General features: G+C 52.4%; 3 protein-coding genes across 6 annotated transcripts; 1 reads left to right on the top strand and 2 right to left on the bottom strand.

The window, feature by feature from the left end:
* Positions 1 to 300: 300 nt before the first annotated feature.
* On the top strand, positions 301 to 1542 carry C20H1orf74 (chromosome 20 C1orf74 homolog). Its single transcript, XM_075521781.1, has one exon. The coding sequence runs from the start codon at positions 373 to 375 to the stop codon at positions 1219 to 1221; it is 849 nt and encodes a 282-aa protein (XP_075377896.1). The 5' UTR covers positions 301 to 372; the 3' UTR covers positions 1222 to 1542.
* A 37-nt stretch (positions 1543 to 1579) lies between these two features.
* Positions 1580 to 18326, bottom strand: TRAF3IP3 (TRAF3 interacting protein 3). Of its 4 annotated transcripts, XM_075522008.1 has the most exons (17): positions 17849 to 18326; positions 15627 to 16486; positions 14555 to 14907; positions 13161 to 13275; positions 12552 to 12609; positions 12312 to 12336; positions 11854 to 11883; positions 11494 to 11589; positions 7427 to 7498; positions 7020 to 7160; positions 6144 to 6281; positions 5764 to 5899; positions 4928 to 4990; positions 4793 to 4852; positions 4101 to 4252; positions 2629 to 2901; positions 1580 to 2448 (listed from the first exon to the last, which is right to left on the bottom strand). In XM_075522008.1, exons 3-17 carry the CDS (start codon positions 14849 to 14851, stop codon positions 2365 to 2367), a joined length of 1740 nt encoding a protein of 579 aa, XP_075378123.1. In that variant the 5' UTR covers positions 14852 to 14907; positions 15627 to 16486; positions 17849 to 18326; the 3' UTR covers positions 1580 to 2364. The 4 variants fall into 4 exon arrangements, with proteins under 4 accessions (XP_075378123.1, XP_075378124.1, XP_075378122.1 ...); XM_075522009.1 differs by lacking the exon at positions 15627 to 16486 and having other exon boundaries at positions 1581 to 2448; positions 2799 to 2901; XM_075522007.1 differs by lacking the exon at positions 15627 to 16486 and having other exon boundaries at positions 1581 to 2448.
* A 192-nt stretch (positions 18327 to 18518) lies between these two features.
* On the bottom strand, positions 18519 to 22243 carry LOC142419239 (11-beta-hydroxysteroid dehydrogenase 1-like). The gene is made up of 6 exons (XM_075522015.1): positions 22109 to 22243; positions 21385 to 21515; positions 20669 to 20780; positions 20351 to 20536; positions 19653 to 19796; positions 18519 to 19198 (listed from the first exon to the last, which is right to left on the bottom strand). Exons 1-6 carry the CDS (start codon positions 22194 to 22196, stop codon positions 18978 to 18980), a joined length of 882 nt encoding a protein of 293 aa, XP_075378130.1. The 5' UTR covers positions 22197 to 22243; the 3' UTR covers positions 18519 to 18977.
* Positions 22244 to 22503: the final 260 nt, after the last annotated feature.

Here is a 22503-nt window from a genome sequence, read left to right on the forward strand (position 1 = left end):
CCTCCCCATATTGCTTCCCCAAACTCTGGCTGAGGGTAATGGCAGCAACCTCCTCCTCTACGGCCTCTTCCTTCTTGATGAGGCCGCTGGGACCCGGGTCCGCCCGGGAAGGTCGCTCCGCCCGAGCCCGGGCGGAGCGACCTTCCCGGGCGGGCCTAGGCCTAGGCCTGGGCGGAGCGGCCTTCCCGGGCGGGCCCAGGCCTAGGCCTGGGCGGAGCGGCCTTTCCGGGCGGGCCCAGGCCTAGGCTCGGGCGGAGCGACCTTCCCGGGCGGGACCCAGCCGCTCCGCCCCGGGCCGCCGCCCACGCTAGCGCCGAGGCCGACCCGGAAGCGGCGGGCCCGGCGGTGGCTTCCCGTCAGCGCGCCGCGGCGATGGGCCCAGCGACCGGGGCGGAGGCGGAGGCCCCGGCGGGCAGCGCCCTGTCGGCGCCGCGGCTGGTGGCGGCGGCGCGGGAGGAGCTGGGGCCCGGGGCCGGGCGGCGGTGGCGGCGGTTGCCGGCGGCCCGTGCCCTGCAGCTCGCCGGGGAGGTGCTGGCGGTGGCGGCGGGGCTGAAGCCGGCCCTGCTGTACGACTGCGGCGCGGCGGGCCCGGCCGAGCTGCGGCGGTACCTGGCCCGGCTGAGGGAGGCCGGGCTGGCCCCGCGCCGCCTGCACTTGCTGGGCGTGGAGGGCTCGGCCCTGCTGCTGCACCCGGGACTCGCCCGGCGGAGGCTGGCGGCCCTGCTGCGCGCCCGCCCCGCGCCCTTCATGGATGTCTCCGCGGGGCGGCAGCGCCCGGCTCTCTGCGGGCCAGCGGAGGCCGAGGCCATCAGGGGCCACCTCGCCGCCCTCCTTGCCCACCTAGGGGCCGCCGAGGCCACCGCCCCTGGCCCCGTGTCCTCCAGCGAGGTTGTCCCCGCGGGCTGGAACCTCTGCACCGTGGTCGGGGTGCTGCTGGGCTACCCGGCGGCGTACGCCTTCTCCACGGAGGAGGGCGCAGAGAACTGCCTGGCGCTGACGCCGCTGAGGGTGTTCACGGTCCGGGCCTCCTGCCCCAGGATAAGGGGCGGTCTCAGGGTCCTGATCTACTCCTTCAGCATCCCGGAGAGCCTCTGCGCAGAGCTGAAGGAGGTGCTGGACGCCTGGTGCGATGAGCTGAAGGAGGCCTTCGGTGTGCAGAATGACTTCGTAGATCTCTGCATTTCGAGCGAGGTGGTGTCTCTTCCAGCGGTTGCCTTGTAAAACACAAACTCAGACTTTTTGAGCTGTTTCTCACTTGCATCAGGGACTGAGGCAAGAGATCCAGTTCCTGTATCCGCAGCCCACTGAGGCTCTCGAGAGGCCCGTGAGCAACAAAGGCTGAATTTTGATGATCTTGGGCCCCCGGCCTCGTAGGCCAGTTGCAAATCAAATACGTGTACTTCCCAGGCGACCAGTGTGTGGATGTACGCACTCACAGCTGCTGTGCAGCCTCTATCCAGACTGCGGAGTGTGCCCTGTGAAGTCAGGGTATATTTATTTGCTGCGAACAGCTAAGGATTAATAAAAAATCTGAACACCACAGTATTTTGAATTTGTGAAGTTTATTGTAGGCTCCATATTGTATTTACTACTCGTGCGAGGTGGTGTCGTGCACCGCCTCGTAGCTGAGCCTGCATCTGAACGAGGGGCAAGTGCTCCTCTAAGACCCGCACAGTGCAGCTCCAAAAGGGGCTTAAAACCCGTCTCTGTCAGATTAATGTGGTGCTGGCAGTGAAAGGGAAGTGGACGTGGCTGTGGAGACACTTGGCCATGAGACAGGCTCAAAGAGCGGTGGGCCGAGCTGGGCCTGGTGGGCAGGAGGTGGGAAAATTGCTCAGGACAGGCAGTGCATGGGGGGAGTACGAGGGGACTGTGCTAAAAAGCCTCCCTGAGCTGGGTTTCTTTGTCTGCTGTCTACTGACATGGGATGGTCCAGGGTCGAATACCTCCCATTTAGGGAGGCAATAAATAAAGGAAGAGATTTTTGTAGCCTTCTCAGCCGCTGGGCATGAAAACCAGGGAGGCTGGATCCCAAGGGCACGGGATGCCTCGTCCCTGCTGCCCCGTCCCTCCCGCCCCGCGTGAGCCCCGGCAGTGGTGGTTGGAGTGGCTTTGTCCCTCAGTTCCGCAGGAACTGGGCAGCACAACCCTCAACTGACACAGAATAACCAAAGCAGCCACGGGAAGGAGTGATCTCCCAGTGTTTATTGGAGCCATGGGAGTTTGTCTGGAGTGAGACCAGCTCAGGATATGAACCAAACAGGCAAGTACAAAACAGCAGGCGGTGCACTGCGGCGAGGGCGCATTGCTGTCAGTGAAGCAGAAGTCAGTTCCTGCAGTGAGATCGGACACAGAGAAGGTCCTTCATGGTCTGTAGCTTGCGAGGAAGGTGGCTATGGCCATTGCTATCACTGCCACCAGGAGAGGGATACAGTGACTGCGCCGTCTCTGCAAGGAGAAGCAAGTGTTACTAGGAAATTGGTGGGGAGAAGAAACTTCTCATCTCATCCCTAGCAAACACGTCATTCATCTTGCCGCACTGCACAAATAAATGGGGGAATTTTTCGCAGACCAATCTGCAGCCTCGGTCTGAAAGCACTGGGAGTCGGGGCGAGGAACGCCTCCCACCTTCGCCTGCTTGCTCTGGAAGTGGTTGAGCTCGTCCCGGCACTGGCGCAGCCTGGTCAGGCAGGAGCGGTACTCCTCGCTCAGGGCCTCCAGCTCCGAGCGCAGCTCCGTGCACTGCAAGCAGAGCGAGGAGCCGTTAGCAGGAGGGATCCCCTCACTCTTGTACGCACCGAGAGCGGCAGGGCTTCCACAGCGGCTGCAGCGCTTCGCCCACGCACGGGCACTGCAGTGACAGGGGATTTTCACTTCTGCTACCTGCATGCCCGTATATACCTATAGGGGACAGAGCAGATCTCAGTGTTACTGGGAATGTGGTGGTGGAGGCAATGCCTGGTTGGTTTCCATCCCGTGACCTGCTTGGCTTTGCTGCCATCTTTCACATCACATGGGAGAAAGAAACAATCATTATTTTTATGACCGCAGAAGCGTGCAGGTCAGGAAGAAGACGTGGAGTGCAAACTCGTGGCAGGGTTTGCCTCTCATTCTGAAATTCAGTCTGCATTTGAATGCAGAGCAATTGCAGAGTGCTTTAAACCCTCTGAGACACGGAACACACGGGACAGGTGCCTTGGTTGCGCTGCGCAACCCCAAAACCCAGGGAGCAGCGCCTTTGGTCCAAACGGCCACGCGGCCTGAGAGCCTGCCGCCTTCCCGGCGCGCGGCGCGTTGGCAGCAGGAGCTGTGGAAGGAGGCTGCCTGTGCGAGGGGCTGCAAGAGCGGGCGGGGGGCAGCTGGGCCCACAGCTGTTCCCTTTTGCTGTGATTGTGCTTTACAAAGCCCCTCCCCAGGTGATGCCTGCTGCTGGTGGTGCGCTCGTCAGCGTGGGTCGGTAGGATAAGCTCTTCTCCTGCATGGTTCTAAGCTCTGCTACGGTAAGTTATAAATCCTTTTTTATAAATTGGTGCTATCTGAGTGCTGCTGCAAGAACTGTGGGGCTGTTGGCTGGCAGAGGGCACAGGCTGTGCTACCAGTCTTGTGTCCTGAAACAGTTTTTTAGATGGGAAAGAGCATGTAAGAGGTCAGAAAGCTTTGAAGGTTTTTGCAGCCCAGTTGTAAGGGCATTGCTTTTGTTAGCAGCCCCTTCCTGTTATTTGCAAGCCTTTTTTCCTCCTCTCCTTCCTTTGTGCTCAGGGCTTCAGCTCCTAAAGTGTGGCTTTGGCTTTTCCCTGTGAGAGCGTTGAGACTCTCCTGTCCGTGAGAGCAGAAATGGGTTTGTATGGAGAGGGCTCTGCTGCTACAGCCCCGGGTGCCAGGCTGCTGGTGCCCTGCCCTTGCACATGGACCCTGCATCTGGGGTTTGGCTGGGGCTGGTATCAGGATAAAAATTGAGCAGGGATAATCCTTACAGGAGATACCAAGCTCAGGTTACTTCCAGGAGCTTTGCTGTGCTGTGTTGTGCTGCTGCTGGAGCACCAGCAGCTCGCTCCCCGGCAGGGAACTCGCTCCTAGCCATGATTCAGTGACTTCCTCACCTCGTTCTCCTTTGCTGTAAGCTGGGACGTCCTTTTCTGCATCTCATCCTTCAGACTTTCTTCTCCCTCCTCCTCATCAGGGTGCTCTAACAGAGCATTTTGTTTTTCCTTGGCAGGAGTGAGAGGTGGGGTCTGCGTGGTGAAAACCTGGTCTAGAAAACAGTCAGGCTTCTGATGAGAAACAGGTCCAGGCTTTCAGTTTGCTTTACATCTTGTTTACTCAGCACAGTTTAAAGATAGTATTTGTGCGCTATGCACGCAGCAGAGGACACAGGAGCTGAGTTAGTTATCATGGGCCTGTCTCTGCTTAGCTACAAGTGAATCATCTTTAGAGGAATATTTATAACTAGTTGCCAGAAATGGAAGGGAGGGAGAGTTAAAATGCCTTTTATTACTTTTTTTTTCAAGTACAGCTGTAGTTGCAATTATAAACTGGAATGTATTTTACTTGAGGGAAAAAAATGGCATAGCCACTGAAGTAGAATTTGCAATGAAATCCATTTATTTTTTTAAAGTTTGCCATCATAAATACACTTACATTTAATGTTACCTAGCAAAATTTAATAACTCGCTTTGTGCAGCTTTAAAATAATCCTTTACTCTAAACCAATGTAGACTTCTCCTAGGGTCAGGTCTAAGGCTCCTGTATCCAGTGAGAGGAGTGCTAGGTGGGAGTTACAAAGTTTGCTGACCTTTCCTTTGCACGGTCCCCTCCTGGGTCTCCTGTTCATTGATCTGGTTCTGTATCAAGTCTGTGAACATGAAAAGCCACTGTTATTGTCCACGGCGCTAGCGCAGATCTCTTTGCTCTTCTTCATGTTACTCACTGTGCAAACGGCTGATGGTTGCTTCCAGCGTTACCTTCTGATTTTGTTCTTTTTGCAATTTATCTGAAATAATAAGAAGAAAATCAAGGTTGATGTAAATCTCTGTGTATCTTTATGCAAAGATGGTAACTTTCCCTTTCTCCACGTGTGTTAAGTGGAGTGGATATTGTTGGCTGCACTGGACTTTCTTCTCTGAAGGGACATGCTTTTTAGCTCTTAATTGCCTTTTCAGTTTTGGTACCTTTTTCTAGTGTGCCTTACATTCTATTAATATATGGTTTATTTTAAAGCTGTTTGTGAGACCTATTATGAAAATAGAACTGCCGCCCATTTACTCTTCCTTAATTGTGTTTTAAAATAGCCATGTGAAGTATGTGTGAGTTTCCTTGCCTCTATCTGCATTGGTACTTTAGGACACTATTAGCTCACACTTATACGCTGGTAACACCCACCACCGCGCAGCAGCACCTCAGACAGTAACGCGATGCCCCGCCACCCCGGCGGGCTTGCGTTGCTGTGTTTGGGTCTGACAAGGATGCAGAAGTCCCCATCAAAGCTGAGGACTCATCTTTGATTTTTTTTTTTTTCCCCTGAGGTGTCTCATTCCATCCTTTGTCTAGAAAAGTCATTTCACTTCTCTGAAGTCCTTTAATCTAGTTGGAAACGACTTTAGGAGCCCTCTGGAAACCTCGGCAAGCTGAGATGTGCAGCACCTTCAGAGAGTCTCTTGCACGTGTGTGTGCTTGGCTTTAAGGACCAGAATTTTAAGACTATTTTTCTTATATCCTCTGTTCATTTGGGGGACAGACCCCACACCATTCCCCTGCACACGATACCTTCGATGGCGCTGATGTGCTCTGCCTTCAGGTCGTTGTCCTCCCGCAAGGCGCTGGCTTGCCGGCGGAGCGCGGCGTGCTCGCTCTGCAGGCTGCGCAGGGCCTGGTGGAGCTGCTCCTTCTGCGCGTCCGCTTGCTGGGGGTGAGAAGAGCCCCGGCATCAGCCCAGCCCTGGCACCACGCCGTGGGCAGCCCACGAGCACACAGCGTTGGCCAACTTTCTGGCAACGAAAGGCAGCCCTGAGCTGAGAACTAGGTTGCATGTGTAACTGCTGCGCTTCATCCAACAGGATTTCTTTTCTCAATCTGGGGGCTTCCCTGCTTGCAAATTGGAAAACGTGAATTCCCGTGGATGCTGTTCCTGCGGGGAACTAACGTACCTGCAGTTTGCTTTGCAGAAGGTGGAAGCTGTTCTCGAGCTCGGTGTGCGCCGTGGTCGTTTTGGTCAATTCGGCTTTGAGCGCCGTGTAGTGCTCTTTCCAGAAGGCGAGGTCCTCTCTCGTCGCTGCCAGGCTCCTCTGTGGAGGAGACAAGGACCCACGGGTGGGCTGTGACCCGCTGCCCGGCAGGACCGTGCCAGGCTGCCCTGAACAACGTCCACGGGCGCTCGTGTCGGCCGGCCTGAGCGTGGGGCTGGGGCAGCGCTGCCGCCTGCTGCAGCAGGGCTGTAATAACCTGCGTGGGTCTGATGCCCCCTCATGGACAGAGCAAACACGGGCGGAGGGTTTGCTGTGGAACCCGAGTTCCTCTGCTGCCAGGGGGATTTAGAAGCTTGGTAGCATTTGGGATAAAGCTTGCTTGTTTTTCTGAAAATACCGGTTATCCTGTGGGTCACAGCAAATTGCTGCCTCTTGGGGAAATCCATTTTCCTATAAAAGAGCAACTCCAGAAAAAGCGTCTCTGGAGACCTCGTGCCCTGGATGTCTGTGCGTGCGGCTTGTTGCTCTGTGCGTGCAGAGCAGGGAATGGGAAGAAGGGACGGCGGAGGAGAAGGGATTACATTTAAAACTGCCAAACAGCAGTGTGTTTCCCCAGCTGTGTGCTGTTTATTAAAAACCTCATGTATGGCTCACAAAATGAGCACAGATTTCCACTAAGCTGCTTTGGACTTTGCTCAGTAGCTTTAAAAAAAAAAAAGATATTTTTGCATCTTTGTTACTAATGGTGAGCTAGTCATTGCCTTTCCCTGAAATGTGGGGGCTCTGTCACAGTTGGACTAGATTAAAGCAAAGCCAGGTGTAAAACATGTTGCTTACTTGAGAGTTTTGCAGCTGCTGCTCTGTTTGGAGCTTGTCCTCCAGCATCTTCTGAAGAGCCTCTTTTGCCTTCTGCTCGTAGGTCTGCTTCTGGTCCTCCATCTCTATCAGGATCTTCTTCAAACACTCCTTTGAGTAACTCTTTAAAGGAAGAATTAAAGTGCTTGAGGGGTCTTATCTGACACGTTGCTAATCTTGCTAAGCCTGAATATTAGCAAATCCAGAGTGTGTAAATGCTACTGCTAATTTGCTGTGAAGCCTTGCTTCAGCAAAGAGGAAAAATCGTTTTCAGATCCATATCTCATCAGATTGCTCTAGAAACTGAGACCTGACCTAATTACATGGTTGGGTATTTCATTTTCATGCCTTACTTCACCTGTGTTTGTTTCTCAACGATCGGACATTACCTGGGTGCAGGCCTGCAGCTGATTTTCAAGTGCCCTTAGTTTACACTTCAGTTTATCTTCGTTCAGCTGACCCTAGGGAAAAAACAATTGAACCGATGTGTGGAATCATAAACTATACAATAGGCCCCCAATGTTTTGTTAGCTTGTGTTTTGATGCACTTTCTCCCTTTTAATCTATAATATCGTGGCTAAATTTGGTCAAAGTCTTTTCAATGCTCAGAGTTCAAATTAGCCCTTCATGATCTCAGAACAAATGGGATGTGGGCGAAGTAAGACTTCTACACACTGAAAAACTCTCCTGAGGCAGTTCCACTGGTTACCGAGTGCAGGTGCTTGCAGTGAGATGAGAAGTTAAGAGCAAGGGGGTTTCGGGTTGGTCTGGATGGGTCTGGCAGAAGCGTAGCTGCCGCCTGTTCCCCGGCTGATGGTTCCTCCCTGCAATGCTCCTTGCCTAAAGCTCCGGCTGGTGCTAAGGTCTTGTCTTGCTGGTTCCCTTAGGAAATAGGTTGGGTCGGTGTTGCAACATCAAGCGGTTGGGCAGGGGGATAGAGGGCAGCAGTGATGACTGATTTTTCCTTGTTATAGACTCCTCTCTGTGTTAGTCAGGCTTCTTAGGGTTTGTGAAACCAGACTGCATGCAAATTCAGATAAAATTTCTAGCAAAGAGTTCACATAGGCTGTTTTTCCACCACCAATACTGAGAATGCTGGTATCCTCTCTACTTACAGCTGTTTGAAGTCAAGCCTCTGAAAAAAAAAAAACCAACTCCTCGATGTTACAGGAATAGCTGTTAGGCCTAAGCAAAACCAGATTCTCTGGTGTCTTAGCCCTGTTTGAATTAGCACAAAAGTAAACTTACAGTCCCAAAGAATAACTCTTCCCAGTTCAGTTGTTGGTACAAAGTACTAATGGCTCTATCCTCTTAGAAAGTAGGTGGCATTTTGAAAAGCATTTTTATATGTGAAATACTATGCCTAGTTTTCCTCTGCAGTTTATTTTATTCTGCTGCCTGCAAAGGCTCAGGTTAGAGGGTGGTGGTGTGACTGTTGTGCACAGGTGGAAATGACTGTGCAAAGTACAAGGCAACAGAGCACTGGGCCCTTCCTACCCTTGAGAGCAGAAATCTGCTGGCAAACTCCTTTCATGGAGATGCAGCTTACAAATTGGCCAAAGAACATAAAGATTTCCCTGAATGGAATAGGCTGTCTGTTAGGGCTGTTACCAGAACAGCATGGCAGTGAGGGGTGAGTATGTGCACATACATGGGAGGCATAAGAAATTACGCTTCTGACCAGAAAGGTCAAGGGAGCAAATCTTGGTCAAGCCCTTGTGTTGAAGATTATCTACGTGAAAGGGGCTGCTTTAAAACAAACAAAAAAACCCCACCAAAAACCAATGCTACCAAACCCCAACCAACCAAACCCCCCACCCACAACTAAACAAAACAACAACACCCCCCCCCGTAGCCACCATGGTGGGATGGGGTGGCTTCTCCTCTCCTCTGCAGTGTCTCTGGTGACGCTCTGACCGCCGCCTGGGGGTCCTTGCACTGTGCCTTGCTGGAGAGCCCAGAGACGCCCACTGAAAGCCAGGCAGAGGAAGGGATTAGGGCTAACGTGTTCAAAGTACGCCCACTCTTGCAAATACTGGATTTGAATCCTCTGTAGCCCTCGTCTTCAGAGTCTGAGGTTATCTGGAGGGGCAGCTCCAAAACCTTTCTCAAACTCTCTTCTGCATTTCTCTACTGCTGTCACTTAAGTGCCATATAAGCGTGTTAAACTGCCTTTGGCTGACAGCTGTAGTGTCTTGGTTGTCCTAGGATTGGTGAAGTCTCTAATAATCCTTCCCTTAGTAATTTTAAATAGCTGGTTTAAAGCAACAATAATAAGTGCTGTTTCTGGAAAGTGTCTGGTTTACCCAAACATGATGCTTGTGCTAGAAAAATGGGTTCATAAAGTAGTAGTAATGCACTGGAAATGGCAGAGAGCTTAAACTCTGCAGAGCTGCAAGGTACTTCCAAAAGTCAGGCTCAACTTCGGAGGTCAGGAAGGGAAGAAAATGTATTTAAGTCGTAATTTTGCTCTTTAAGAAGAGAACAGCTCAGAACTATTTACTCTTAATTAGAACTGAGATTTACTTAGCTTCCTTCATCTGGCAGCATTTTTGAACCAACTAAGCAAGTTTTACAACGGATGGGGGATTTAAGGTCCAGACCGGTGGTAGGAAGGTCTCTTTAACCTAGAAGTAAAATCATGGGAAGGGGAAGGAACCAAAGACTTTATCCCTTCAGTTTAACTACACCCCATCCTCCTGTGAAGTAATTGCTTGCTCCATCAAACCAGAAGCACCCATGAACATGAGCAGCATCTCAAAAATGACTCTGTGGCCATTTCATGAGTCGCTGCCAGATCATTCATGTGTATGCAATCACATTTCTTTTGAAACCCAAAATACTGGAAAGGATTAAAAAGCTTCTGCAGCAAGCATCTGGCATCTCACCTGGGCCTGGAAATGGGCAACCACCCATCAGTTTCCATGGCACAGCATTCTTGTCCAGGACCTGTCTGTAATCCCCGTTTGCCAGCACCTCCCGGAGAAGCCCCTTGCCCCCAGCCCGCCTCCCTCCGCAGCTCCTGCGGATCCCCTCCGAGCAGGCAGCCTCTGCCTTGTTTGCCCCGTTGGCTCCAGCGCCAGCGGTGAGTTAATTTTTAGTCCGATGAAAGGCTGAATGCGAGAGGCAGCAGCAAAGTCTCTCTTCTGTAGCAGAGATAGCAAGAAGCAAAGTGCACCCACCTGTTTCTAACCTGAGGTTTCATGGCTACTTCCTGCAGAGTGTGTCAGGGTGTTTTTTCCTGCTCATATTTGAAGAAGCAAGCGAAGGCGGAAGTTTCTAACCGCAGTACATCTAACACAAGGGGGTTTTTATACCATCTCACCCAATCGCTTGCTTTTCTGCCCCAACAGAACTTTCAAACCACTTTTTTTATAGCACAATGAACTGTAAATTAATATTTGATTTAATAAGCCTATATAAAATACTTCATATGCTGCATAAAATGCATCATCTTAATTTTATCTCCTGATAGCAAAAAAAAAAAAAAGGGCCCTGGTTCAGTGCTGCCCGGAGGATTTTGTTTGAGCTGTGGGGAAATAGTTTGATTCAGGGCCATGATTCAGCAGAGCACCTAAGGCTAAGAGTGCAAGAGCATCCTGGTGTTGGGTCCTCTGACCTGTGTTTGGGGCCCGAATACGTCCCCGAAAGGAACCGGGGCAGAGGATGTCCCCGCGGGTCCTAGCGAGGAACCGACCGGGTGGCCGGGAGCTCGGCAGGAAGGCTGTGTGTGCTGGCTGGGGTTTTTTAGCCATTGTGTTCCCAGATTAAGAAACAGTCTGTCTTTCCTCCCACCCAACGCGGTGTTTGCCAGCGTTTGGATGCGCCAGTTTGGTGCATCTAAAATTTTTATTTTGGCAAAAAAAAAAAAAATTGGTTCAAAATATTTGAAACTTGTTTTGACTAGGACAGGTAACTTAATTTGGTGGAAGATGGTTGGTTGGGTTAATTCAATTTTTTTCCCTTACACACTTCTGTTTGCTTTTAATTTAAGAAAAAAATGGGAAAGGCAAATATTAAAAAAAAAAAAAGGCAAAACCTTACAGAAGGAAAGGGTTTTACACTTCCTGTTGATCTGAAAGCAAAGTACATTTTGTAACAGTCTTTTGGGGGACAAAAGGACAAAAACTTTAAGCGAAGTAGCCCCCTAACTTCTGAGTTTGTGTTCAACCCTCCCTGAAAAGAAAGGTGACAGCAAGGAAAGAGGCAGGGCAAGGAGCTACTTGCAGGTGAACGGTTCTGCGCAACGTCTTGCCTGCTAGGTGACAGCGCTGCATTTTAAACCTGTAACATCTCCAAGCCTGTAAAGCACCAAAGCCAGGCAGAGCTAGAACTTAGCTCCCAGAAAGAGAGGGAGACCCGTGGGGTGCTCTTGCTTCTGCGCACGAGCCCGGTCCCGCTGAGGCAAAACCTGTCCCCGGCCCAGCGGGAATCGCCTCGTGCAGCTCTCTGGTACCTGCCAGGATTTTTCTGATGCTTGCAGCAGCGTGGAGAAAAGCTCCTGCAAAATCACCATCTTCTGCTTGAGCAGCAGCTCGCGGTGCAGGGCCTCCTGTGGGGAAGGGCAGAGCCGGTCAGCGGGGACCCCGGCGCTGGCGGGGATAGCCCAGCTCCCCCCTCCAGCTCCGGGCTTCCTCCGCTTGGGGAGCTTCAGGCAGGTCTTTGAGTTCAGTGGCTTGCCTGCAGGCTTTCTTGGCCATGTTAAAATTGGATATGTAACACTTCTGTATTTAATAATAATTATAGTTTAAAAAGCGGTGGTGTACTGACTGAAGACATGCTTTCCCGGTGGGTGCATACAGTATTTGGTACCTACCTTCAGGTAGTTGGACAGCTGCACCATTTCCTGAAAGGGAAAGGGCAAATGTTTAAAAACTATAGGATTGTTTCAGTTTACAAACATTTAATGAACTGGCTACAAAATCCAAATATTTTTAAATAAAACTGAAGTGAACAGCCTGAGTCTGGGCGGTGGAGGAGAGCCTGCTGGGCTTCCTTCGTTTGGTTTTTCCAGGGAAGTCAAAATATTTTCTGCAGCAACTGAAAGCATTGGAGTTACGGCACCTTTGCCATGTGGTGTATCAAATCGGGGCGGTTACTGAATGCGAACAGTAGATATCCAGGGGACAGAACTGCCTTTCTCTCCTATAGGAGCAGGGTCATCATTTTTGAAACCATAGAATTTAACACCAGTCAATGTCCTGGTCAGAAATTCTAGAAACTCATTTCTTTTGCAGGAGTTCAAGGGCTAGTTATTGTCTGTGTTTCGCTTACCTTATTTAAAACTGCTATTCCACAACTGAAATAAAAAAGGAAGCGTGTTACTGAGGTGAGTGCGATGCGGGGGTCTGCAGCAGTCCGTGGCTCTGGACACCAGCCGCTCCCCGGCAGCGCGTGGCTGTTTGTGCAGCGGAAGCTTGTGCCGAGGCAAAACGTGCTCGGGCGCTGGAGGCTGCTGCCCTGCGGGGACCCAAATTCACAGCCTGGGGAGGGAGGGAGGGAGGACCGGCTTACTCTGTCTGCTGGCTCGAGTCTTTCACTCCTGTGCGTGGATTTGTAAGGGTCTGGGTTCCTGTGAAAGCAAAGCAAAAGGATGTGGCAGATCCCCCATCCCAGGGGCTGCGAAGTTCTTTGGTTTGAGTGTCTGTCTTGGCTGTCTTGGAGATGGCATCGCTTCTAGGATGGAGAGCAGCTGCTTAAACAGCATCCAGTAACACAACTCAATAGGGACCAGAGGCAGAGAGTCGTCCTGCTCTGACGGGTGGAGAAGTGGAAGTTAAGTAATTCTGCAGGCAGGAGTCAGCCCCAGCCTCCCGGATAACCTGGGGCACTTAGGGGGATGCTGTAGGGCAGAGCATCTGCTCAGCAGCACTGGTGGGTAAGCCGTGGGCTGGGCTGGTTTATCACTCCACAGGCAAAAATATTCTTAACACCTGCAGTCTGCTGGGGAAACTCAGACTGGGATGGTAAAACTTAATCGTGGGCGTGGGGCTGCTGGCGAGGGAGCTCGGGTTAGAGGGGAGCTACCAGCTCACGTCCCAAACTGCTCGATGGAGACTTGGAGGTGGGAGGGAAGCGCTGGGGCTGCTGTTATGCTGGGAAACCTGAGCATCCCCCACCTACCTTGGGTGTTCGCACAGGCACCTCGCCTGGGGACGGCTTCTGCTGAAACGCTGAGGGGGACGCTGAGGCTGAGCAGGGAGCGTGCAGGGGGGAACTTGGGGCAGCTCCACGGGTGCTGGAACGAGAGAGCAGCTGGAGTCAGCATCTTTCCAAACCAGGCTGTGAGGAATGGAGGGGAACGGGCTGTGGCTGGGTCAGGCTTTGTCCCTGCAGTGACTGGGTGAACAGTGTCAAGGAGATGCCAAAAAAACCACGGCAAGTCATCAGGATCTGCTGCTTTGGCTGCAGCAGCTCCAGAGCTCTGTGGGGAACTGGGGGAGAACCTGCTGGCTTCTGGGGGCTACACCAGAACAGGACAAGGACCCCCCCCAAAGTCTCTTGAAATATTTTTGGAAAAGATGAGGACTTTTGGTGGCAGGGAGCTGGGTCCTGGCTCAGGTCTCTGCTACCATTTTGCTGCCTTGGAGCAGAGGTACCTGTTCTGCACTGGCTTCCCCTTGGGGCTGGGGGAGCGGGGTGCTCGCCCCATTGCCCCTCTGCACCCCCCCAGTCTCCCACCCCTTGTTACCTCTGCAAAAGCAAACAGAGGGAGTGCATGGATCGCTGTGCGTGGGCCATGTGCATGTGAATGCTTATTCCAGATTCCTGCTGTCCATCAGGTGATTAAACCTGGTGAACCAAATGGCAGTGGGAGGTAGGTAATTGCTCTGCACGCTCTCCCGCTGCAAAGGGATCTTGAGGGCGTGCCGTGTAAGTCATCTCACATTCCACTGTCTCTGCTCACGTAGGTTTGTGAAGCCCCGAGGATGAACTCGCAACGTACCAGGGGAATTGTTCATTTTGCACGGGATAAAAGTTTAGAAGGAAATCTGTTTGGTGCTCAGATTGGGGTGTTTTGCATTGCATCTTTCTATAGATGTTATTCAAGGCAGCGAGCCCTCTGGGTGCTGTTAGCTGTGCAGCACAGGGTAGGTAATGAGTACCAGGGAGTGTCCTAATGCCTGCACCCTTCCTGCTAACAGCGATGGTGATGGAGGGAAGCCAGGTGTTCAGAGCTCAGTTTTCAAGGGCAAAAATAATTTGTGTAAGTGCAAACTGTAACCTGGCAGCTAGGATGTGGGGTTGTACTCGGAGGAGTGGTGGAAAATCTCTGTCAGGGTTCAGGGTTTGGAAAACAGGGGAGGAGCATGCCGGGAGGGAGGTGGCAGCGTTTACCCGTGCCCGACTGCAGTTCATAAGGAACTGCACTTTTTTGTTGGTGCTTTCTCACTTTTTGTCCGTACTTTGGTTTGGGTGCCGATGCCGTTGCAATCGGTGGACGGGCTGTGGGTGCTTTGGTGGGTGCTAGCTGGAGCAGGTGGAGCACAGAGCCGTGCTCTGGGGGCAGGCGTTACCTGGAGCAGGACGGGTGGTCTCGGCTCCACCCGTGAGGAGGGGTCCGGGGGGATGCGCGCTTCGGACTCCTGTCCTGGCAGTGTCCTTCCAGCATCGCTTGCCAGGTTTCTCCTCCTCAGGAACTCCCTTTGCCGGGGGCTCTGCGATGGCTCCTCCGCTCCCCTCCCGAGGTGGCGGCAGGTCGTCACGTTGTTTCGGTGCCGCAGGTTCTCCCGCATCTCGTGCCGCCGCTCGCACTTCTCATCGTAGCTCTCGCGCCTGTGCCGCAGCCGTGCCTTCTTGGGCTGGCTGATCATGTTGGGCGCAGCTCTGCTGGTCTGTGACCGCCCTGTCTACTCTGAGGTCCTCTGTCCTGATGAAGCCAAGGGAAAAGACATGATTTGAGTGAAAACAGATTATTTCTAGGATTAAATGAATGTGAGGTATCGGACACTGATTCTGGGCTCCTCATGCAATGGATGCAAGTGGTGTTCCTGGGGAAATCTGTTGTCCGTGAACTCGTGTGTGTTGGCTGTGTAAAACACTGCGCTGTTCTCGCTCCTCTGTCGGGCGGTGCTGACCCAGCAGATGCTTGGAACAGGATTTCAAACAATTAACGCAACCTCATGAAATTGGCTTCACTGCCAAGTAATGATGCTTCCACTGCTTCCTCTGGGAGAATTCCTTTCCCGATGAAATAAATCCCTCTGTTATTCAGACCGTTTCTTTGGTGCGTGATCTTAGAGCTCTTTCGCCAACCTAAAGAAAACAATGAAAACGCGAGAAGAGCAATAGCTGCTATTTCCACAGTAAACTTCTTAAGCGTGCATTTCTTTTACCAGTGTGTGTGGGTTTTTTTGATGGGTCCAACTATAGTGGTGCTGTGGTGTGACTTGCTCTTCAAGCAGTTGCATTATATTTCTTAGTGCTGGCTGCCTTTTCTGTGTGCGCAGGGAGGTCTGGAGCAGTGGAAACCTTGCAGTGTTGTAGGGGTTGGTTTTTTTTTCCAATGGAGAATCTGGCACAGTCCCTGTGGGTCTGAGTGCACCCGCTCTCTGAAGACCACAGCTAGCGAGTGCTGCTTTCTCTTACCTCCTGGTTGCTCCTTCCCTCCCCAGCTCTTGGCTCGGATGCTGCGTAACACTTTGCCCTCTGCTTGTTCACCCTCGCTTGTCCTCCCACAGCCTCACTGGCTGCAGCCCCGGGTCCGTGCGTTCGCCAAGCTGCAACGTGGTTCCTTCATTGCAAATACAAGTGTAGTGACTGATCGTTACATTTTGGGATAAATTCACTGTTAAGCTGCACTCGAGAACGGGGGCACAGGCTCTCAATGGTACCGGTTTGCCTCAGGCACAAATTCTGCCTCTGTTTCTGGGGACTTTGTGGCCAAACAAGGCAGTGGCCTGGCCGAAGGAGGAGCTCCTCCGCTTCGGCACTGTTGCACCATCTACGTGTGCATGCAGGGCGTAGATATGAAACCTCCTCCCTCCCGCTGACTTCTCTGCACAGTTGCAAGCCACCGGTGCATTGTTTTTTAGTGGACTTCAATCATATCGAGTATATTTGGGTCTTTGCCTCTGCATCGGTTAGAGACAGCTGAGCAATAACTACCCACAACTGCTCCTCTGCCTTCCTCCCCTCGAGCGAAAGCTGTGTCCCCCTCTCCTGTCCCCTCGCCCCATCGGCAGTGAAGAGGCTCATCATCCCTGTGCACATCCCCTGAACGATGCTCGGAGGGTGCCCGGCCCCGGGGGACTCAGCGTGGGAGCTGCGGTGGTTGTGTCTGGTGTGGGGCTTTTCTCATGTTTAGTAAATCATGTTAACGTAGGAAGGAGGGAAAAAAATTAATTTTAGTCTCTGAAAATTCAGGTTAAATGTTCTTCAGCGTCAAACAAAACCACCAAAACTTCATTGGTCTCATTCTGTCTCAAGCAATTAGGAAGTTGTTGAGTCTAATGGAAAAAAAATGGGAACAAGTAAACCCCATTCACGTATATAATACTTCCGTGCTCTCTAGTCTGCATTAAAATCTGCTCTGTAATTCTTTTTATTGTCCTTGTGCTAGCTGTGGCGTACCCAAAGCTCGTTGCTAGTGCTGCCCCTTCACTGTAGGGGCTTCCTTTGGAAAGAGAGCGGCGTTTCGGGGTGGTCAGCTCTTGCTCGGGGCAGGGAAGGTGCCTGCAAACCAGCAGCCAGGACGCTGCTCCCAACGCTGAGCCCGCCTGGGACATAGCCTTCGAGACCCCTTAAGTACAGCACTTGCTGAAAGATTAGGCAGTGCTCACCTGTGTGCTTTTATTAACTTTTATTTGAATATGCTCTTCTTTGAATAGCTGCTGAAGCATCTCTAATTTTAGCTTAAATTTACTGAAGGATCCCAACAGTATTTCACTATTTGGGTGTTTCTTACTGTGATACACTTTCAGCTGGAGGAGTCTGGGGGTATAAAAGGCTGAGCAGGTTATTCCCATGCAGCTTTTGTGTCCGTACCATAGCAATCCCACTGTGCTCACCCAGGGCCTTTTCTCTTGGTGCACACATGCTTTCCGTGGCCCAGCAGGCAAGGCAAAGGTTTGGCCAACAGCTTTGCGCGCAGAAATGCGAGTTGGGCATATGCCAACATCCAGCAACGTGCCCCCTTGAAGCCTGAGGCTGGGTACAAACCCCGTAGCTTGGGACAAAGTGTGTATCTACAGCCAAACCTGCGCCAAACTCTTCAGGACACCTCTAAAAGCATTTTTCAACTAATTTTTCTTAATTTTAGAAACGGCCCAATTGCATATTGATTCCAGGCCTCGGATGTCCTGCTCGGTCCCTACTCATCCAGGTCTTCCCGTGAGGAATAGCTCAGCCACTCTCCCCCCTGCGCTGTCTCTGGGCTGCCCAGCCTGTCACCATGCATCCCAACAGCAGCTCTTGTAATAAATAGCCTCAGTTAACCAAAAATGCGCTTTAAAGCAAGGTAAAGCTTAAAGAAATACATGGTCCGTTACTCACCCCAAGCTGAGCAAACTGTTGAGGCCTTCTTGACAAGCTAATACTCTATTTCCTCCTTCTGTTACCCCAAATTACCCTCTCTAATTAACAAACATGTCCTTTATCTTTGCTTTCCAAGCTGTTATGCTTCTTGCTTCAAGGGAAACCAAAAAAAAAAAAAAGTGTTTCTTGCTGGTTCATGTTACAGCATCCCAGTGTCAATCATGTAGGCTGAAAGCGGGGTGAAAAAAGAGGAAAAAAGGTGCATGCCGCCGCTTTAGCGCGGCAGCCTCTGCTCCCCTCCATCCCTTGCCAGCCCTAGCGCTGCAGGCACTTACCTGGCCCGAGGGGTCCTGTCCTACCCCTCGACCACTGCGGAGGAGCAGGGTGAGCAGGGGGTTATCGGGCACGAACACGCTCCAACTGCCATCTTTGTGCCAACCACCTCGTTTTGCTGCTCTCACTCTTTTTCTCGCTCTGTAAAACAGGAAACGTTGCAGCCGCAGCCAAGCCCTGGTTCCTGTCTCTGCTTGCAGCCCGGCTGCGGGGTGTGGGGGCCTGGCTTGCGGGAGGTTTGGGTTATCTTGGGACCCCGAAGTCTCCAGCTTTTCTCTAAGCAGAGCCAACAATTATCTTTTGGGCCATCTCCCTTTATCGGCCTCTGACACGTGGAGGTCGAGTGCCGGTTAACGGAGCTGCCTGTGGCACTCGGTGACCGAGTCTCCCCAAGCTGCTTTGGGGCAGAGAAATCCAGACTTGGGGAAGTACAGTAATGCTATTATTTTAAGGCTTCTTGCAGACTGGAAAGGAAAAAAGTGTGTATCGGCAGCGGAGGAGAGGTCGCAAATGGCAGAAATTCATTAAGGTCTTTAGAGAAGTGAAAGCTGTGTTAATGCAAATCATGCAGGGAGGTCGGTTTAACCAGCTGGGTGCTGATAAGGACTTTGTGCCTATGGACAGGGAAAAGGAACACAAGTAAAAGCAGAGATCTCAAAGTAACACAGGATTTATTTTTACAAAGACCAGCCTAGAAGGGATATGTGACAAGAAATTTCCCGGTTCAAAGACCGTCTTGTGGCTTTGGGTGGTTTGTGCCGCTTGGCCCAAATCCTCATTCTGGGCCGTGGCTCGGTTTGCTTCCTGCAGTGCTCAGCACTGCTGCCTTTGTGGCTTTCTGTGGGGGAACAGTTTCTGAAGGTTGAGCAGGACACTGGCAGCAGATCCTGCTGCCAGGAGCTTCTCTGAAGTGTCTCCTGGTCAGAAAAAAGCCAGTTGCAAGAGTTCATTACTAAAAAGGACACTTTCATGCTGTGTGTTAGGCTTCTGGTGCATCCCGTCTCGGGTTGCCAGGGTGCATGAGCGTGGGGCTGCCCTGGTGGCATGGAAAAAGGCACCCGAGTAGCCGGCTGAACACCAAATCCCTTGTGCCTGGCCCAAGGTGTGCCGGCACGCTCGCTGCCCCTGGGGCTATGTTCTTCTGATGTTTTCCACCTTATAGCCGCTCCTGATGAGGGAGTCGAGGAAGTCGGGGGCTATGGCCCGGAGGAGGAGCAGGCTGCCCACCGCCCGGGATGGGTAGTACAGCTCCCGCCAGCGCAGTGCCCCGCTCTTGATGATCTCCAGCGCACACTCCTCCTTCGGTGCCGGCGTGTCCCGGATGGCATGCGAGACCACTCGCACGGCGTTCTCTGGAGGGACGGGAGGACAGGGAGGGAAGGAGCAGTGTCAATGGAGGGGCTGCCACAAGCACCACCGGCTCACTTGGGGTGTCTGTAGCTTCCTCTAAGAAACCGACAAACTCTGGGGATGAGACCTACTTAACAAGGCTTAGAATAGTTAAAATAAATAACAACTATAGCCACGTCCTTCCCATTCCTTTCCACCTCTTGAGTGACCATAGGATGGAATCCCCACCCTCTCTGGGTTTACTGCAAGGATAGCAGAGTCCAAGGTCTTGGGCCACACTTTTTCAAGAGTTGGGGTCCTGTTTCCACAATTGCCCAGCCATTGCAGGCTGAGGGTCCAGCAGCGGTGGTGAAGCGGTGTGCTGAGCAGCCTGGGGCCCAAGGGTGGGTGGTGGGCTCAGCTTGGCTCTGTCTGGAAACGCACTGAGTCGCGGTGGCCCAGTGATGCTGAGCTTACCTGTGTCGATGTAGCCCAGGATGCAGAGTGTGATGGAGACATTGACCTTCTCTATGATGAATTCTTGTCGCAAGGAGCTGAAAAATCCATCTAAGGCGAACTTAGTTGCGGAATAGGGAGCTGTAAATGGGCCACCAGTTTTACCTGGAGCAGAGACACAATGTCAGGGTTTGTGCACTGGGCAGACACCAGGCTGCATGGCTCTCCTTTCCTCTTGCCCTTTAAGTAGCTATAATATCGTGATTCAGGATGACTGAGTAATGTCATGGATGCTTGAGAGAAATAAACAAATGCAGGAATGTTTAAAATGTAACATACGGCATAGAATGGCATGAAGCACCTTCAGTTGTGGGCGATACTGTTGTTGTATTCCTGCATAGATACCATGTATACCAAATGCATGTATAATATGTGGCCACGCGCGTAACGTAACCTGCAGTGGCCTACCAGTGGCTGCAACGCATGAAGGTGAATAGTGGGTGCAAAGACGCTAGCAGGACGGGGCATAGGATAGAAATCCCCCAGAGGACTTGAATTGTGCTTCCAGGATATAAATCATATGCTGATCCCGCCTCTGGCGGGGGGGCTCTCTGCCTTATGGTCCTTATTCCGTCTTTTGAAGAAGAGCCGCAGCCGGGATCCCTTGCAGGCAGAGGAAGGGATGAAGGCAGGGAGAGCCTGGTCCCTTGTATGCTCACCTGCCACAGATGAAAGGACAACGATGCTGCCCTCGCTCTCCTTCAGCATGGGCAGGGCAGACATGGTCATGGACACGTAGCTGAGGAAGTTGACCTCTAGGAGCTTCCGTACGTGCCCAACGTCCCCATTGAAGTAGTTGAAGTAGGTGTAACCGATGTGATTGAGGATGAGCATATCGAGGCCTCCTGGAAGCAGAGCATGTTTGCTATTGGCAACTGGCATCTAAAAACAAAGCAGCTTCTTGGTGGCTGGGATGGCCCCAAAATGTAGCACGGGGTGTGTTGGGGAGTGAGGAGGGGCAGTTCCCCACCACCTACCCCAGGTGTTCTCAGCCTCCTTCACCACCACCTCGGGGAACGTGGTGTCCTCCATAGAGCCGCTCACGTAGCGGGCGGACGCGGCACCCAGCTTGAGGCACCGCTCCACGACCTGCGGCGACAGTGAGAGCAGTGTTGGTGACGGACCCTCCTCCACGGACCCCCTGCCCCCATCCCATGAAGGCTGTTGCTGTCTTGGGGTGGATGGGCAGCGCATCTCCCTGTCCTGCTGGAGACACTTCTCCCTTCGCGGGAGGAGACATGTTGCCCAGAGAAGTGTTTCTGGCTGCGGAGTTAAACAATGGCACATCTGAGCCAAATATACAGTATTTATAAATAGGGCTATGACTGCTTAATTTTTGATTCTGTTGTATATGGGATGCAAAAACGGTTCAGACTTTGAGAAAGGGCAAGGGTTGATCAGACCAGGCCTTGGGCAGACTAGTGTTGTCCTTGGTGGTGGTGATCAGAATTCACAGCTGAAGACTGGAGAAAGAAATGCCGTGCTGTCAGCATTGCAAATGCAGTTTGTTGCGGTGGTGGGGGTGTGCGTGTGTTAGAACAGGCTCGTGCTGGGCAAACGCTGGGGTGGATCTGTAGGCTATCTGGCATCCTCATGTGCCCAGGCCAGGGTGAATATCCGCGTTCTGCCTGCCTGTGGGGTTCTGGGTTGCAAATGTGTTTCGCCTGCCCGGCGCGCTCTGCTTGCCACTTACTTTCTGCAGCTTGGCCTCCGTCCGCGCCGTGAGCAGTAGGTGGGCCTCCATGCGTGCCAGGTGATATGCCATCTGCTCCCCGATGCCGCTGCTGGCTCCTGTCACGATCACCCGTTTCCCCCGGAGCATCTCTGGGGAGGAGGGCGCAGGGCTCAGAGCCGGTGCAGCCCACGCCATCGCCCCGCACGCGGGCACCACGGCTCCTCTCCGCCCCTGCTGCCCCCTCGCCTTTGGGTGCGGGGAGCTGCAGGCAGCAGTGCTGCCCTGCTGCAGCATGCACCGCTTGTGCAGACCCCGACTGGAGTCTGGTCATTAATCCTGGTTTGGTGGGGAGTGCGTGCGAGGCTTGAGGTCTGCATCCAGCCTGGTCTGGGAGCGGCTTTTGGAAATGGCGAGAGTTGACTAATAAAACAATTAAATGCTTTAAGTGGATAACTGCATGCTTCTGAAATAATTTGCTGAGATCAGACACTTACCATGCGTCCTGGCAGACCCCAGCATAATCCCATGAGCTTTCCTGTGCGGCACAGGGTGCTCTGACCCCTCGTACCGGGGGCTGCCTGCACTCCCCTCCGAGCTCTTGGCCCTCCCGTGCTTTGGCTCTTCCAGCTGTGCTTTGAAAGGCCCTTCAAAAGGCCCGTGCTCTTCTGCGTGGGCACACGCTGCCGCTCTGGCAGCAGTCTCCCTGATTGTGGTTTTAAAGCGTGTTTTTCCAATGACTTACCTTCACTGAAATTCTCAGGTGCTGAATAAAAATAAAAGGCCAGCGCCAGTCCCAGCAAGGGGATGAAAAACTTCAGAAGCAGACCCATCTCTCTGCAAAAGTACAGGCAGGAGCGAGATGAACTCCGTGGCTCTGAGCGTGGGGAGGTGGACACGTCAGTAGGTTGCAAACGGGGCTGGGGGTGCTAGCAGTTTTGAACTGATGTTTGTCTTGCACAAGTTTGCTGGCATCTGTTGGACCTTTTCTTTGCACTTCCTGTGATTTAGCAAACATTAACCAATGGAGAGCGTCACTTTGGACTTTAGGCTGTCCCTTTGCACCCTTGTCTTGCCAGGAGTTTCAGGTGTGTTTTTTGAGAGCATTAAAGGGAAGGCCCTGAAAAGCTTCTAGATCCA

Source organism: Mycteria americana, chromosome 20 (genome assembly GCF_035582795.1).
Source record: "Mycteria americana isolate JAX WOST 10 ecotype Jacksonville Zoo and Gardens chromosome 20, USCA_MyAme_1.0, whole genome shotgun sequence".
NCBI lineage: Eukaryota > Metazoa > Chordata > Aves > Ciconiiformes > Ciconiidae > Mycteria > Mycteria americana.

Excerpts from the sequence above, each read along its gene's own strand:
- TRAF3IP3 (XM_075522008.1), bottom strand. The coding sequence starts at position 14,851 with ATGATCAGCCAGCCCAAGAAGGCACGGCTGCGGCACAGGCGCGAGAGC. Across the intron at positions 11,884-12,311 it reads GAATAGCAGTTTTAAATAAG|GAAATGGTGCAGCTGTCCAA; the intron begins GTAAGCGAAACA and ends TTTCCCTTTCAG. Across the intron at positions 11,590-11,853 it reads AGCTGTCCAACTACCTGAAG|GAGGCCCTGCACCGCGAGCT; the intron begins GTAGGTACCAAA and ends CCTTCCCCACAG.
- LOC142419239 (XM_075522015.1), bottom strand. The coding sequence starts at position 22,196 with ATGGGTCTGCTTCTGAAGTTTTTCATCCCCTTGCTGGGACTGGCGCTG. Across the intron at positions 20,781-21,384 it reads CGGAGGCCAAGCTGCAGAAA|GTCGTGGAGCGGTGCCTCAA; the intron begins GTAAGTGGCAAG and ends CTGTCGCCGCAG. Across the intron at positions 19,199-19,652 it reads CCTGGGCTACATCGACACAG|AGAACGCCGTGCGAGTGGTC; the intron begins GTAAGCTCAGCA and ends CCGTCCCTCCAG.
- C20H1orf74 (XM_075521781.1), top strand. The coding sequence starts at position 373 with ATGGGCCCAGCGACCGGGGCGGAGGCGGAGGCCCCGGCGGGCAGCGCC.